At 37.7% G+C, this 16,936-nt stretch overlaps 1 protein-coding gene across 1 annotated transcript in view; it reads right to left on the bottom strand.

The window, feature by feature from the left end:
• Positions 1–16,936, bottom strand: part of Macrod2 (mono-ADP ribosylhydrolase 2) — a 1,962,999-nt gene that overhangs the window by 75,847 nt on the left and 1,870,216 nt on the right. The window contains exons 15-16 of the mRNA XM_028884439.2: positions 11,605–11,679; positions 11,069–11,161 (exon numbers count right to left, since the gene is read on the bottom strand). Of these exons, the coding sequence (XP_028740272.1) occupies positions 11,069–11,161; positions 11,605–11,679 (168 nt within the window). The remainder of the gene's footprint in view (positions 1–11,068; positions 11,162–11,604; positions 11,680–16,936) is intronic.

The raw sequence follows: 16,936 nt of genomic DNA, 5'->3' as shown, positions 1-16,936 counted from the left end.
ATACACACACACACACACACACACACACACACACACACACACACACACATATCCCCAAACTGCCAAAATCACAGAAAGAATTGCAATGGTTTGATAAAAAGAGTGAGATAGGGACAGCGCTGGTCAGAAATGGAAGGCTTCCCACCTACACCCAAATAGAAGCAAGAAAAGCAGACTAGCTTTATGGAATAGATCAAGTCTCAGGAGATTAGGAGCCAATGAATTATAAATCTGGTGTGAAACTCCCTTGAATTTTGAACCACTGAAGATCTTATTGATGCAGGAATATACTATGTGAAACAAATATGCTGTGGATATCGTTCTATATAAATTAAACACTGATGGCCAGTGACCAGACAGGAAGTGTAGGCGGGACAAGGAGAGAGGAGAATTGGGAAAACAGGAAGAAGGAGAGAGAGAGACACTGCAGCCACCGCCAGGACAAGCAGCATGTAAAGATGCTGGTAAGCCACCAGCCATGTGGCAAGGTATAGATTTATAAAAATGGGTTAATTTAAGATACAAGAACAGTTAGCAAGAAGCCTGCCACGGCCATACAGTTTGTATGCAATATAAGTCTCTGTGTTTACTTGGTTGGGTCTGAGCGGCTGTGGGACTGGCGGGTGACAAAGATTTGTCCTGACTGTGGCCAAGGCAGGAAAACTCTAGCTACAAATGGCACCCAATGGCTCGAGTTTCCACCTCAAACCTGAGAATATTTAATAACCAATTCTAAACAGAGCCAAAACCAGGCTCCTGCTTCTTGTCTCATACGGGCAGAAAACGCGGGTTTGAACACTGCGGGTTCCTGGCGTGTGTGTTTGACCAGCAGTATGGCGGGAATGAGACGTCTGCCAGCGGCACATTATGCTGTGTGATAGATTTAGTCTTTACTAGTATTTTTTTTTTTTTTTAAAAAGAGGTTTCTGGGCTACACCCTGCTTTGATAAGAAGCATAGACCCACTATTTCTGAGAATTGATGGCTCCCAGAGCTGGCGGAAAACGTACCACCGCCATGTTGGGAAGCTGAAGTGGGTGGAGCCAGCAGCCACAGCGCCCTTTCAGGCTTAAAAGGCTACAGTTTAAATCAATAAATTCGCAATAAGACTGATTCAGATGAAATAGTTTATAATGCATGTAAAAATGTACGTAGGCTTAAAAGAAAAAAATATATACCGTTATATAAACAAATAGTATCTAAAAATAAAGTGTTTAAAAAAACATTGAAGGTAATAAGCCACGTAAAGATGGCTATCACACATAAAATCTGGATTATGTTGTCTTTGATATTTGTAACTAAAGAAAAACATTTGATTGTAAAAGCTGTTCACTTATGCCAAAATGTAAATTTTAAAGGTAACTTGACTTCAAAATTTGGATATAAGGATATGTTACTTTGGAAAAGAGGTTCTACTTTTGTTTCCACAGAAAGCCAGAGGTTATGGATTTGTTCCAGATTAAGATATGTCAGGTTTGACCAGCCAAGACCCCCCTGAAAGATCTCCGATGACACCATGGCCCAGATGATCCAACATCCAGAATGGTTTCAAGGCAACTGGCTCCCACAATACAGCCTCAAGGACTATCCCATAGGCCTAAAATTTTCTTTGTGTCCCCATAAGATACAGCGCCCCCCCTCCAGCAGGAAGTAGTAAGAGATGCTATGCCCAAATTCCCAAATATACCAAGCTGGCTTTAGAGGTGGAATTGGCTCACTCCCCCTCTAAACTCAGACATATTGCTTTAAAAAAAATGGTTAAGAGATTTTTGTGTCCCAAATCAGAAGAGCCCTCTGGTGTGGGACAGAGAAAAACAATATTTTTATTTAAAACAGGTTGATTATAAATGTGATCTCTTTCTAAAAAAGAAAAGGGGATATGATATAGATATATAGGAGGATATGGAGATGATAAGATAAAAGGGTAGATTAATGAACCTATTTTAAAGAACAACTTGTTTAAAATGTTTTACATTGGTATAAATTTTAGTTTATTGATACAAACTTGAAGTTAATTTTGTTATACTGTATATATATATTTCTATTCTTGTTTGAGGTATTATGTTTATGTAACTCATTTAAAATTGTAATGGATAATTAAAAAATAGATTAATAATTAGTCATCTATGATAATCATATTTGTAGCCATGTTAGTTAAGTCTTCTAAATATACATAGATATATTTCAGATAGATAGGTAATCTTCAAACACTTCATAGACCTAGAGAATATGGCATTTAAATAACTTAGAATTCTGTTGACGTGAGCCACAATTGCTCCTGGCTGCACCAATTTGATCCGGAGAGAATGTTGGGCTTCTAAGACATTTCCATTTGGAAGTTTGTCTTTTTGGCACAAAATGGCCTACTGGGCAAAGAACTGCCCTTGCCTTGATGGCTGACAGTACAAATGCAATGCTGTCCTTTCTGGACAAGCGGGACACAAGGAAAGTGACCACTGTACTCTGCCAAGACAGGGTAAGATGGTCTCTCAGAATTCCTGCTTCTGAAAATGGTCTGTCAGATACTCTAGGCCTGTAGCCAATTTGAATGCACCAACAATGCTGAGAAACATTAGGTGACTATCCAGGCTGATGCTGTCTTGGTCTACTCTTACAAGATTCCCAAAAGTTGCTTGCATCCATCTACCATTTCTCAGGTACCATTATGTTCCTTCTCAGGTCTTTGATGTGGTTGAAGACTAGATAGTTGTAATTTCCTCAATTATGATAAAAGATAAGTTAGATATAAAACCTTAAACTCACAAATATAAGATAGATAGGACATCTTCTTTAATATTGTAACTGTAATTCTTGCTTGATAATTGTTTAGTTATATGTAATTTTACCATGTTAAAGTTAAAACCTTCCTTTTTAAAAAAAGAAGAAAAGGGGAAGTGCTGTGGATATCATTCTATATAAATAAAACACTGATGGCCAGTGACCAGACAGGAAGTGTAGGCGGGACAAGGAGAGAGGAGAATTGGGAAAACAGGAAGAAGGAGAGAGAGAGACACTGCAGCCACCGCCAGGACAAGCAGCATGTAAAGATGCTGGTAAGCCACCAGCCATGTGGCAAGGTATAGATTTATAAAAATGGGTTAATTTAAGATATAAAAACAGTTAGCAAGAAGCCTGCCACGGCCATACAGTTTGTATGCAATATAAGTCTCTGTGTTTACTTGGTTGGGTCTGAGCGGCTGTGGGACTGGCGAGTGACAAAGATTTGTCATGATTGTGGCCAAGGCAGGAAAACTCTAGCTACACAAATAGATACTGTTGTTTGGTTTCAAGTAACTCAAAGGACTCTAATCTGATGAAGATTAAGCCTTACATTATTTAACTTAAAAATTTCTTAACACATTCCCAAACAAAATGTAGCAAACGTCCATGTCTTGTTTGGTCTAGAAGAATATTTTCAGTAAATATACAATAAAAGCCCTAAATAATAAGAAATTATTGTACCTTACAATAATTAGTGATATTTAATTTTTGCATAATAACACATCTTATATCCTAGGCCTCTTAGAAGAATATATATACTTACTGTATATATTGTATATAATGTATGCACAGTGTAGCAGACTATACAGTGGACATATAAGGTATAGTATATGGAGAAAAGCTGTTCTTGGTTCAAAATAATAGCAAGGAAGTTGTAACCCCTGAAGCCTCTGGAAGCTATTGTCCTTTCCTACTATAACATATAATAACACTACCTCAGTTTTCTATCCTGGTTGGTTTACATGTCAAATAGTTAACAAGCATGAATTCATTGAGGTGAATTAAAGGATTAAAATGGCAATGTTAATTTTACATTCAGTATACTGTAAAGAAAAAACAATGCCTAAGATTTTACTGTGGTGCAGAGAGACACATTCCTGGTGTCATTTCAGTGGGATGCTCAGCTGTTCCCTAGTATTCTACATGGGATAATATAATGTTAGACTCATGTGTTAGGATTATCAGACTTTCTCTTTAATCAACTATTTTATGTATCTACAAAAGAAGTTAATGTATAGAAAATATAACAATAAAAATAAAATTTTTATCACAATGGCAATGATATGTCCATGGTGAAAGAAGATGTCATTTTTTTGTCCTTTTTGACATTAACCACTCTGAAAACTTCAGTGCTCCTGAGTTCTGTTTGTACAGAGATGTTCAGAATTCATGATCCAAAATGTCCTGTGCATATAACCAGAATCCATACTCCTATCCATTTACCTGTATTTCATTACACAGGTTATAACTATTGTATATATATGTATATACTTCAAGTACTCTCTTGATATGATTTTAGTATGGCACTGCTTCCTTTATTAAAACCGATGATTTAAATAAAATCCTTTGCAGGCATTTAATTTTGTGTGATGGTCATGGTTTTATCTTTCTGAAAATTGCAATTCAGCCTTATAAAACATCTTGGAGAGTAATCTAAACATGGTGTCACCAAAAGTTAATAATTTATACTTGCTGTCTTTAGAGAAAGTTATTTTTATGGAATATTTAAGGATAATATATACCATAAGATATTAGATTTAGATGCAAATAAAAGTTAATCTTTTCATTACTTGTGACAAGAATTCAGGTACTTTATATACAAAGTTTCAGAACTCTAATATTTCAGAAAGGAACAAGCCTAACATTTAGAGTTGAAATTCTACTTAGGGACAGACAGATCTTTTTGATTTTGAAAATGACTTCAATGAGTCACACAGTTGTAGAATTGCATGCCTCGGGCCAGCGCCAGACTAACCTAGACATGAAACAAGTTCAACTGTAAATGAAATACGGTGACAGGTACAGGGGAGGAAATAAAACAAGACAAAGAAGATGCAGGATGTGTCTGGATGCTGGAGAGTTCTTAGAGGAGTCTTCAGATAGGGATGAGCTAGTAATCAATTGCAAGTCTGATGCTAACACTCAGTTAGGCTTACATACATCTCTTGAGAGTGTGGTTCTTCAGGGAATGAGTGATACCCAAGTGTGGAGTGTCTGCCTGGGAGGCCCAGTGATCACTGGGTACACTGAGAAAGACAAAGATAAAGCTCAAGTGAGAAAGTGGGAGAGTCGGATGCTTGGAACCTGTGATTAGAAGACAGTCTCACTCTGAAGAAGTCTCAGGGACACAGAAAGGGGTCATCAAATTCTTGTAACATATAAAAGTATTTTTATCTTAAAAGACAAGGCAATGCCGGGCGGTGGTGGCACATGCCTTTAATCCCAGTACTCGGAAGGCAGAGCCAGGGGGATCTCTGTGAGTTCAAGGCCAGCCTGGTCTACAGAGTGAGATCCAGGACAGGCACCGAAACTACACAGAGAAACCCTGCCTCAGGAAAAAAAAAAAAAAAAAAGACAAGGCAATCACAGCTAACTAGAAAGTTTGGACAGATTCTATGCTTATACAAATATACCCACACCACATACGCACACGCACATATACATACATATGTATATCAATGTTATTATTGAGCATGAATAGACTTCCTAGTTTTATTTGGATGTGAAACATAAAATAGTTTAACATTCTAAAACTAACCTTAAAATAATATTAAGTTAGAACTTAGGTTAAAACATAATTTTATGTTTAATTTATTTAACACATACAAGGAATTCCATAAAACACTTTAGGATTTACATAAAGCCCAAACAGCAACCAGCACTTTTTCATTTAAAATTGATCTTAAAACAAATTTGAGTAGAACATTTCTGGCTGGAAAGTGAGAGTAGAGAGAGATGAAGTAACAGAAGGAAGTCACTGGAATGAAGCTGCCCCCAGGACACTGAGAAGCACACAGCATTGCTCAGCTGAGTTCATTTGAAAAGAAGAAACACAAGAGCTCTGACATGGGAAGTTCCAGCAAGTTAGTCTATTTTCCAAGATGCAAGATGCAGCATAGTGACAGAAACCCAGGCCAGTTCTGAGCAGGATTTATTATTCAATTTTATGTAATGTTTTTCACAAGTCAGAAGATAATATGACTACCTTGGTTATCATTAGCACAGCACAGGCTAGCTATGGAAGCCCTGGTGTTAGTGATCTGACTTGAGGCTCCATTGCTGGTCCAGGTAGTACTTTCCAAGAAAAGACAAAACAGTATGGTCACCCTGTGGGGATTCCATCAATAACAGAAAACACCAATAGTGGAAAACTGGTGCCCTACAGACAAGATAAACCTCTAATAAGGCAGGCTAGTAAGCAGCAGAAGAATAAGTGCTTGGCTTACTCTATATTTACTGAAATATGAAACAGTGGCTAGAGGAGCTGCCAGGAAGAATGTTCCCATGCATATTAAAATAAGGATGATGATGAAAAGGGTGGTTCTGGCCATTTGTGTAAACTGAAGTTGATCAGAATGGCATACCTCTTCACTTATGTAACTTTTTAGGAAAGTTAGATATCCAGTTCTTAACGGGTCCTAATGTAAAATATGAATATTCTGGCCACCTTTGTGAATGGCCAAGGAGCATCTGCATTTTTTTTTAAAAGATTTATTTATTATGTATACAGTGTTCTGTCTGCATGTATGCCGGCAAGCCAGAAGAGGGCACTAGATCTCATTACAGATGGTTGTAAACCACCATGTGGTTGCTGGGAATTGAACTCAGGACCTTTGGAAGAGCAGCCAGTGCTCTTAATCTCTGAGCCATCTCTCCAGCCCGAGCATCTGCATTTTTTACCAAGAGACTGAAATAAGTAAAACTAGAGAAATCACAATATTTCGGTGTTAAGTGTATGGTTGACGATCACTTCCAATGTTATCAGACATTTTCCATCAAGAATATGTCCTTCAGAGTTGGCCTTCTCTGAAAATTATATAAATTGACACCTTACAATTTTATTATTGAGTCCATGTCTCTGATTACTACCTCAGAAATGACGATGCTTGGATGTTAAAAGATTTGCCAGCAATCACGCAGTCGGGACACATGGCACAGCTCCTGCATGTGCTTCATGGTTCTATTGGCCATTTGAAAAGTATGAACATTAAAACAAAAAATTCATGCTCATGACAGGCTCGAACTCAGCATTTTACCTGTATTTCTGTCCATATGCATCTTTTTCCAAGAAGTCCTAAGGATATAGTACACTTGAAGTTCCCAAACAATTCTGGTCTACCTTAAATAAACAGTTAAAGTGTAGCTGTTTCACATTGTACTGATTAATTGTTCTAAGAAAAATAATTGAGAGCAAATGTCTGCACTCTGGGTAAACCTTGAACAAAGCGTCTAACATGTATACTAAATACAAATAGAAAATTTTGGCTTTAATAATGATACAATGTTGGTTATCACTGAAATTTTATGACAAAAACTTCTAAATTTGATGAGGAGTAAAATTCTTATGAAATTTTATACAAATATGAGATCCATTTTAGCAAGCATCTCCTATATCTGCCCTCTATTTAGTTATTAACCTAAAGGATGTTATTTTTCTAAATTTTTAATGCATTGCAGATCCTGCTGGGAAAGCATAAACCTGGCCTCATTTAGGAGGAGGCGATATGGCTGTATGAGGAGAGCCACCATATGTGAAACCTCACTTTCTGCCTGTTGAAAATTTTGTCGTTCAGGTCTCCCAGGGAGATGTCCATTGTGCTATTGTGTAATTTTATCAGCATGAACGTCTGCTGAATATTTTCTTTCTTTTAAAAATCCATATTTTGGTAGAGCTTACTTCAAAACTTAATGTTGCAACATCTGTGCTCATACACCTGGGAGCCATAGAAGATGCGTCCTGAAGATTATCTACATTTTCTAATCCTATAAAATACTGCAAAGTGAATGAAAGATGTTGCACATTTTTTTTCCTGGTATAGAAATGTGTTTCTTAAAGGAACCACTGTCTGCCTCAGTAGAAAGATTCTTATTTTAAAAGAGAATGTTTTCTAAACTACAAAGATCATTTTCTACAAGTAGTATAGGGCATTAATTTGTTTTGTTCATATTTAATTCTTATTATATATGCATATCTCTCCCTAAGAGATATCTTCAATAATTTGCACAAAAGATGGAGATAGAGTCTTAAAATATTTTCACACCAGACTTCTTAATAACTATTTGAATCTAAAGGAAGCAATATAAATGCAAACACCTTGAATTTACTCACTGACCTCCTTAGGGGAACTACCAATAGTTCAATTGTATCTTGCTTTAAAAAACAAAACAAAACAAAAAACTAGCAATCATGGTTTTATTCTTATTTCTGAGACACAAGATTGAGATCCTAACAAAGAAAAGCCAGTTTATAGTGAGAGAACTCTTGTACTCTATCATCCATTAATAGTTGCATTTCCATAGGACAAAATAAATCATCAGGTAAACAGTCTACAGCCATATTCTACTACCTTTATAGTATGGTTTTGTTAATCAAATGTGAGTGATTATTTGTTGCTGAAGGTAGTAGTACATGTGAAACTTTCATGGATTCCAACAGTATGGAAACAATGGATGGCCTTGGAGAACTTCCTTATGGAGTCTCTCGACTTTATCATCAATTTGTCAAATTGGGCTAAACATTAAATACTTTATGTGCCATGTCTTTCTGCAATTGTTTGACACGTGCTATCGGTTATATGTTCATTGTAAATGGTGGGTCAGCTACTTTGGCCATCACTGTCATAAAGATGAGGACGCTGATGCAGATAAGTTAAATAACTTGTCAGTGTCATCCAGTTGTCATTGATGTGGAAGTGCCTCAGCAGGATTTACTAGTTTTACTAGTAAACTAGTTCACTTGATCTTCCTTTCTTTTGGGTGCTACTATGGTTTGGGTGTTTCCTAAGGTGCCACATGTTGAAATTCAATCCCCATTGTTGGGATTTAAATAGATGGAAATATAATCTGATTGTGTTTTTTAGAAGTGGGTCAAGGTCATTAGGCTGAATCTTCTGAAATTGAATCCTAATGACTTTATGAAAAAAGGGAGAGAGTAGGCATGCATATATGAGCATGTGAACACTTATACACACATAGCCATATGTACAAACTCACACATACATGCATACACAAAATGCACATATAATCCCTGTGTCTCCATGTTATGCCTGTATTGTCTCAGGATATTGCCAGCTAGAAGACCATTGCCAGATACAGGCCTTTGACCTTATATCTTCAGAAATATGAGCCTAAATGAGCCTTTTCCTTATTGTTTACCCAGTCTGTATTATTATTAGCAACATAAGTACAACATAAGCACTTTTCTTATATGTAACAGAATAGCCTTCCACTTTTCTGCTGATACAAAGAATAAGATAACAGAGGTAATACATTAAAAGTATTTTCAGGGCTGGAGAGATGGCTCAGAGGTTAAGAGCACTGACTGCTCTTCCAGAGGACCTGAGTTCAATTCCCAGCAACCACATGGTGGCTCACAACCATCTGTAATGAGATCTGGTGCCCTCTTCTGGCCTACTGCCGTATATGCTGTATACATAATAAAAAAATAAAATAAAATCTTTTAAAAAAAAAAGTATTTTCAATTTAAACTCTAGAATGTCCAGTATGGCATATAAATATCTGTGATAGACAGGAAGGGAAAAGATGGTTAATTCAAGCCCACAGGTGCTGCTCTTTTAATGTAAAGACTCAAAGAAAGTTGCTGCAAATGTAGAATATGATTTGCCTTTGACTTCCCACATATTGTTCCAACATTGACAGAAGAGGGTTGGCTACCTACAAATAAGAGAGGAAAGTGAACCCCTAACTTTCTGATCATTACAGAAAAGGCTCATAGTAGGAGCTTTGTGGTGAAGGTTGGATTCTGCTATAGGTCAAATTACAAAGAAGAGAATGTACAAGTTGTTTGAGGTTCTTTAATCCATTTGCATTTTCAGGTACTGTATGAGAACAAATAATGTCCTCAACAGAAACATTAAGCAAATGGGCATGCATTGTGTCTGTTTTGTTTTAGTGGTAGAATCAAAAGGTTGGGAAGTTCATATACCTAGCTTTCTACCATATTATACATCTGAATCTGAGTGAAGGTTGCATTGATTTTTCTCTTTTCACTATTAGATAAACTACTCAAGGCATGCCATTCATTTGACTTGCCACAAGCACTGTGTCATGAGGCTGAACCCTGATTCCAAATTGAGAAGAACAAAGCAAAGACACAGAGGAAGAATGTGGTGAGATAATAGAGTGGATTTTAAGTGTCAAAATCACTCCTGTAGCTCAGCAATTAAATGACATCAATGCTCCTGCCAAGAGGTGTTCATAACTTGAAAGCTGTATTTGCAATTGACCTGATTTTACAATTGAGATCATGTCTGTGCTTTAATTTGGAAGGAAAATTGATCAGTGTTCCACAAACAAGGTCCACCAAGTGATGATGCTGTGACTGCTATTGCAAATATCTACTTATTTAAAAGCACTATGACTTATGAGATGTTGTAATAAATTATTTCATGAACCTCTTAAAGAGATTTTTAAGAATTGGAGTCTTCCGATTCTTCTGTAAATGCTAAGTTACTCTGATATTTTAATAAATTTTTTCTTTAATACAACCTTCTTTTGACCAATATTTTATTATTTATAAATTATTTCTACCATTTATTATGGCAAAAATCATTATGACCTAGTTTACTTCTTAACTAGGATTCAATGTTATATTCTAAGATTAGCAGACAAGGTTTGCAATTTAGCAGCTTCAGAGGATAAGCACTTTTACGTGTTTCTTTAATCATCACCATGCAAAGGAAGGCAGGATGAAATCAGTGCGAAAGCTTTTACCTATTTGTTCATTTTTCCTAGGACTCCATTTCTCTATCTCATGATTTTGATTTCTTACAGACTTTCTCAGTGCTAGAGATTTAAATTTTTAAACAAAATCTAAATGAATAGCAAGTACATTGTCATTCTATTTGGATGGAGAAAAGTGCTGTCAGTAATACCTTTGGTTACTTCTGGATTTGACTCTAGTTTCAAAAACAGGTTCAAGGTTACAGATGAGTTTGTTTCTCCCTTTTCTGGCTGCAGCTGTGAAAGACAGCTTTGGTAGTTGGCTTGTGAGAAGGCGTCCACAAAAACCTCTCTATTTGTGATGGGTTAATTTAAGAGGATCCTACCTTCTCCACCTTCCTGCTCCTCTTGGTCATCTGTCAGGGGAATCACCTCTGGTTGCTCCACAACTGTGGCATCTTCATGGTTTGATGAAAGCTCTAAATGTAAAGAGACAAAAGACTCAAGGATGTTTAAGTTGGAATTATTGTGAAAACACAGTGGCTACAGAGCAGAAAGTCTCTCTGTGACCTTCCAAGATCAAGACTTATACAAAGCTAGATGCTGGCTCTCCATCCACCAGTGTGTGCGCGCACACACACAGAGCTCATGTACACACACAGAGTTCACATACTCACACATACACTCACATACATGTACTCACACACAGAGATTCACATACACTCCCACACATTCACAGACTCTCACCCATATCTCTCTCTCTCTCTCTCTCTCTCTCTCTCTCTCTCTCACACACACACACACACACACACACACACACACACACGCACACACGCACACATACTCTTTTTGGAGAAGTCATGGTTCACAATTTCATCTCATTCTTGCTGACACTTATATCAATATATTCTGGCTTCAGTACCTTCTGTCTCCATAGATGAGCTTGGGGACTCTGTCTCAATTTTTACTTCACTCTTGGTTGAGTCATTCTCTTGTCCTGTGAGAACAGTGATTGAAAAAGAAAGAAATATGATATGTATGTCCATAGCTTTATCCCAGGTCTGAAAAGCAAATTCTTCAGAGGCCATCTTTTAGTCCTATACAAAGAATGTTTTAAAATGGAAATGGAAGGCACCGATAACAGTTTTCAAGTAATTAAATTTATGTCAATTATTTCATGTGGGATATCCAGATAATTTGGGCAAACAAACAAACAAACCTTATTCTTTTCTTGACACAATTAGTATTCAGTTTATTAATCTATTGGACATTGACAGATAACATTCTGGAAGGTTTGAAATTTTAAGATCATTTTTGGACTACATGGATTACATTAGGTATCTTTTAAGATACAGCAATCTCAAATATTTAGGATCACCCCTCCAAATGGAAACAGACCAGTTCTTCACTCCTTCATCAACAGGATATGGGAAGGTGATTAAGGAGTGGGATGGCATAATGGCTCAGTAACCTCCTTAGATACTGGCTGAATGTAGAAAAGATCAGAAGAAGGCTGTTGGCTTTTCTCCCACGTCCCCTCACCTCTCCCTGTAGGCTTTTGAACATTTAAATACTCACTAAGACAGGAAATTAAAATCTGTCCATTTTTGCCTCATGATAATGAAAGATTTTATGCTGAGAATGTTAAATTAAAATGAAAATATAAATAAATTTAGACCTTGGACTGGTTGTAAGCACAAAAGGGACACACACGGGAGCTAGAAATGTTTGCATTGGTACATCCCTGGGCAGGGGAGGGGCAACATTATTCTTTTACCTTGTCCCTTTTTCTCCCTGTGAAAGGACTATATTCCTGTTTATGAAAATATGACCTGTGGTGGGGCAGTCCGCTTGTATCAGGCTGTTTTTTTGTGTCGGTTTAGAAATGCTGGAGAACAAACATTGCATGAATCTTTGCAAAAGTTTAAGATCCACTGCAAGTGGTTTCTTGCAGTTCCCTGTACTGAGCATAATGTGCTCTTGATCCAGAGCAGAGGCAAGCAGAGGCAGGCCTGAACACAAATCTTACTGAAAGCCTCTGAGGTTTAGGGGCTTATTTGCTACTGCGGCAATGCTGACTTAGATAACCCTTCATCCTACGTTTTCTACTTTGATGTGTTTATTCTGAGACCATCCACCCTACTTCTTCCTCTAAGTTCCTTCTCTGCCAGTATAACCTCCAAGCAAAACACAAATCAGAAACAAAACAAAAACCAGTTTTGCTCAACAACAATCCATTCCTCCTAAGCTCATTTTTGATCAAAAGGCCTGATAAAATAATGAACATTAACATTTATTTACCTATGTGTTGGCTGAAGCTAGAACCCTCAAGCTGTCTTGGATATCTTTGTTCCGTCATTCCCAAAGCTCAGTAATGTCCTCCCTGGGTATTGATGGCTCTGTAAAATGTTTTTCTTTCCTCGTTTTCCATCCCCCTTCCTTTTTTCTGTCTCAGATACATAAGGTTGGAACTTTCATTCCCCCCACCCCACCGTGTTGTCTAAGTTTTAAATTGCTAGCAAAGAGGACCTTTAAAATGTGGATTTGCCAAACAACCGTCTTCAATATCCAAAGGGCCTAGTCCAGTTTCATGCGAGCTCCACACAGCCACTTCATGGACTTCCACTAGTGTGGCTGGTCAGAAAATGGTTGTTTGGCTCAAACTGTTTGGGGGGGCACCCAGACAGGGGGATCAGGATCCATCCTTGGTGCATGGGCAGGCCATTGGGAACCCGGTGCCTGTGGTCTGACACCTTGTGCAGCTTTGGTGCAATGGGGAGGGGCTTATTCCTGCCTAGGCTCAGTGTGCGGACTCTGCTGACTCCCCATGGGGGATGTGGAGATGTGGGGTGGCTTGGGAGGGAGGGTGGGAGGAAAAAGGAGGGGGGGATCTGTGGGTGGTAGAGTGAGAATATATACATATTCTTATATTTCATTATAAGAATAATGAAAAAATAAAAAATAAAATCTGTACAAAACAAAACAAAAAAAAATGTGGATTTGATCAAAACCTTTTCCCTGGGATACAATCCATTCATCTCACGCTTCCCCATTCAACCCCAAATTATGGTTCATTGACAAGCAATGGGATTATCCAGAAGCTTTTAAAAAGCTTTCAGACTTTAGCTGGGCGGTGGTGGCGCATGCCTTTAATCCTAGCACTCTGGAAGCAGAGGCATGCGAATCTCTGTGAGTTCAAGGCCAGCCTGGTCTATAGAGCGAGACCCAGGAGAGGCACAAAGCTACACAGAGAAACCCTGTCTCGAAAAATAAAACAAAACAAACAAACAAAAGCTTTCAGGCTTCACTCTATTCATACAGAATTCTAACCTACATATTTTTTCAAGATCCCAATTATAACACATATATACTAACACTTAGGAAGCACTGGCCTCCAGGACTTGCATGCACTGGTAAGTTACTGACTCTGAGTTCGAGTTCGCTGAGGCACTTCACATCGCCTCAGCGATGTTGTCTTCGCTCAATGAGCCAGTCTGAGGAAAGCACTGAAAAAGTCATTCTGCCTTCTCATTACATTACCAGCTCTGATTGACTACAACGCCATTTCTCTTTATGCTTTTCTTGCAAACATCTTTGTTTTGGATTTTAAAATGTACACGCGTAGAGTAAGACATAATTGTATAGTTGATGACTCTTCATGTAATTCACACCTTCATGTCTAACCTCACTGGGATCAAGGATACTAGCACTAGTGGTTTCTTCCACAGGTAACAGTTTTGTTGGCTTCTAGAATTTACATAAGCAAAAATACCTGCTCTTAAAAAAAAATCTTACTTCTCAAGTATTTGTTATATGTGAGATTAGTCCAACTTTTGTGTGCATCAATTGGCCATTCTGTAGACGAAATTCTAAAGTCTTAGTAAATAAGAAACACAGCCAAATACAGAGGAAATAGCCAAAGATATCAGAGCAATAGCCACGACTAACTTTAGCTTACCACCAGAAGTAGCTTCCCCAGAGAGAGTTTCTAATGTCTGACTTGTCTTTTTATTGCCTTTCTGTTCTGCCTTCTCATTGGCTCTAAACCCAACCTCATGACTTCCTCGTCACTGCCTGTCTATATAGATCTCCAGGTCTCTATGTTTGGTACTGGGATAAAAGGTTTGTGTCACCACACTTGGCTGTGTCTTTGACCACACAGAGACTCTGCCTGCCATATGATCGGATTAAGGGTGTGTGCCACAACCGCCTGACTCTGCTTATGGCTGGCTATGACCTCTGATCTCCAGGCAAACTCTATTCATTAACATACAAATAAAATCACATTTCAGTACAAATAAAATATCACCATACCATTCCTATTTGATGTTTATTAATCTGCAGTCTGAAGACATGATGCCATATGAAATTGAGTAATTTCCAGTTGGGAGTCATTCTGAAGAAGACTGCCAAAATATTTCAGTGTGTTCTTTTGTGGAAAAAAAATGTATTCATGTCATTTGACCATCACTCAGAAGTGAAATTGCTAAGCAACTGGGGATTACTTTCTAAGGTTTACAAGATCATATGAAAGAATCTATTCCCTTTTTACCTCTGGCAGAAATGTATAAGAACTGTATTTGTTCTCTTCATTCTTTAGATGGTGTCCTGTTACTACTGGTCAAACAATTATCTAATAGGGTGTAGTAAGCAATAAAAAAAATCTTCAGGCCAGTTTCATCTTTATCACCTTTGAGTATAATGGAGAGAGCTGGCGGCCACATGAACAGCTATCCCTTCTGTCATGTTAAATGCCAGTGGCACTGGCTGTGGGAGGTATTGGGACAGGTGTCCACAAACAGATGAGTGTTTGTTCTCAAAATGTCTACAGTCGCAAGAGCACAGGCATCCCACACAGAAAAAGGTCTTTCCAGGAAGACATTAAGCAGAGTTCCAACTGTTTTATCTTTAAATCACTTTGAGATGTTTTTTAGATGGCAGAAAGCAGAAAGGAAAACAATATGTTGATTGATAAAATCACAAACGTTTGTTAAAGTGAGAGAAGGGGACATTTATTAAGGATGAATGGAAAGTTCTAAAATTGGGCTTATAAAATCAGCCTCAAGGAATGAGGAAGGGGGACACTAATTTCATTTCCTTTACAAAAGGGAGCCACAGGTTTTGGTTCTAGACTTCCTCTAGACAAATTTGTGGTAGGTGCACCAGAGTGGCTGCATGGAAAGAAAAATTGAATCACACAGAAAGTAAAGAGTCTATTTTTCAATTTCTCTTCTAGAAAACATGCTACCTGGATAGCTATTCCCAGCCACATAAAGAAGGGATTGAAAAATTGAAACATAGAGGCTGGAGAGATGACTCAGCAGTTAGGAGTGTGTAATTCTCCTACAGAAGATCTGAGCTCAGTCTCCAGCACCCTCAGCTCAGCACCACCTGTAACTCCAGCTCCAGGGCATCTAATGCCCTCTGCTGGCCTCTCCAGGCCCTCACACTCATGCATATGCACTTATACACACACACACACACACACACACACACACACACACACACACACACACTTGAAAAGTAATAAAAATAAAATCTTGAAAACCCAAAACATGTACAAGGGAATTAAGTGAATATACTTTGGGGAAGTATATGCTCAGAAAAGCAAAAAGTACAGAAAGTGTTTTTGTTGTTTCAGCAACACACAGTATGATTGATTAATGAACAGGAAATTGAGACAATTAGAAAAAAATTCTACACCCAAGGACATAATGACAATACTACCATTTAGAATGGGTGCCATAAAGGGAAGGTACAGTAGCAGTAGGTAAACCAACATTTTAGATATCAAACTGCTGCATGAAAATAAAGCAAAACAGCTAAGAGGTGAGTAAAGAGGAATTTGAAATGGTAGCTACAGGGGACAGTTATATATTATGCGTTATATAGTCAATGTGTGTGTGTGTGTTGAAAAAGATTTTAGGAGGAAAATATGTTTAAATATTTTTATGTGCAAACACATGTGGTATTTTACATATTTACAAATTATGGAAGGCCACCCTCTCAGATGTTAATAATGCTTATCACTGAATGGTAGGTGAGACTTTAACTTTTATATTTCATTTTGCTAACATGCATTTTATATTCTATAACTTTCATGTTCTAAAATTTAATACTTAACTATGAAAGCAAAAATATAAAAATGTTTTCAGTAATATATAAGAAAAACATTTGCCTAAAATATGTGTGTGTGTGTGTGTGTGTGTGTGTGTGTGTGTGTGTGTGTGTTGCATATGTGTGGGCATATGTGC

This window comes from Peromyscus leucopus, chromosome 4 (genome assembly GCF_004664715.2).
Source record: "Peromyscus leucopus breed LL Stock chromosome 4, UCI_PerLeu_2.1, whole genome shotgun sequence".
NCBI classification, from domain to species: domain Eukaryota; kingdom Metazoa; phylum Chordata; class Mammalia; order Rodentia; family Cricetidae; genus Peromyscus; species Peromyscus leucopus.
This window is presented reverse-complemented; position numbering and strand designations above follow the sequence as displayed.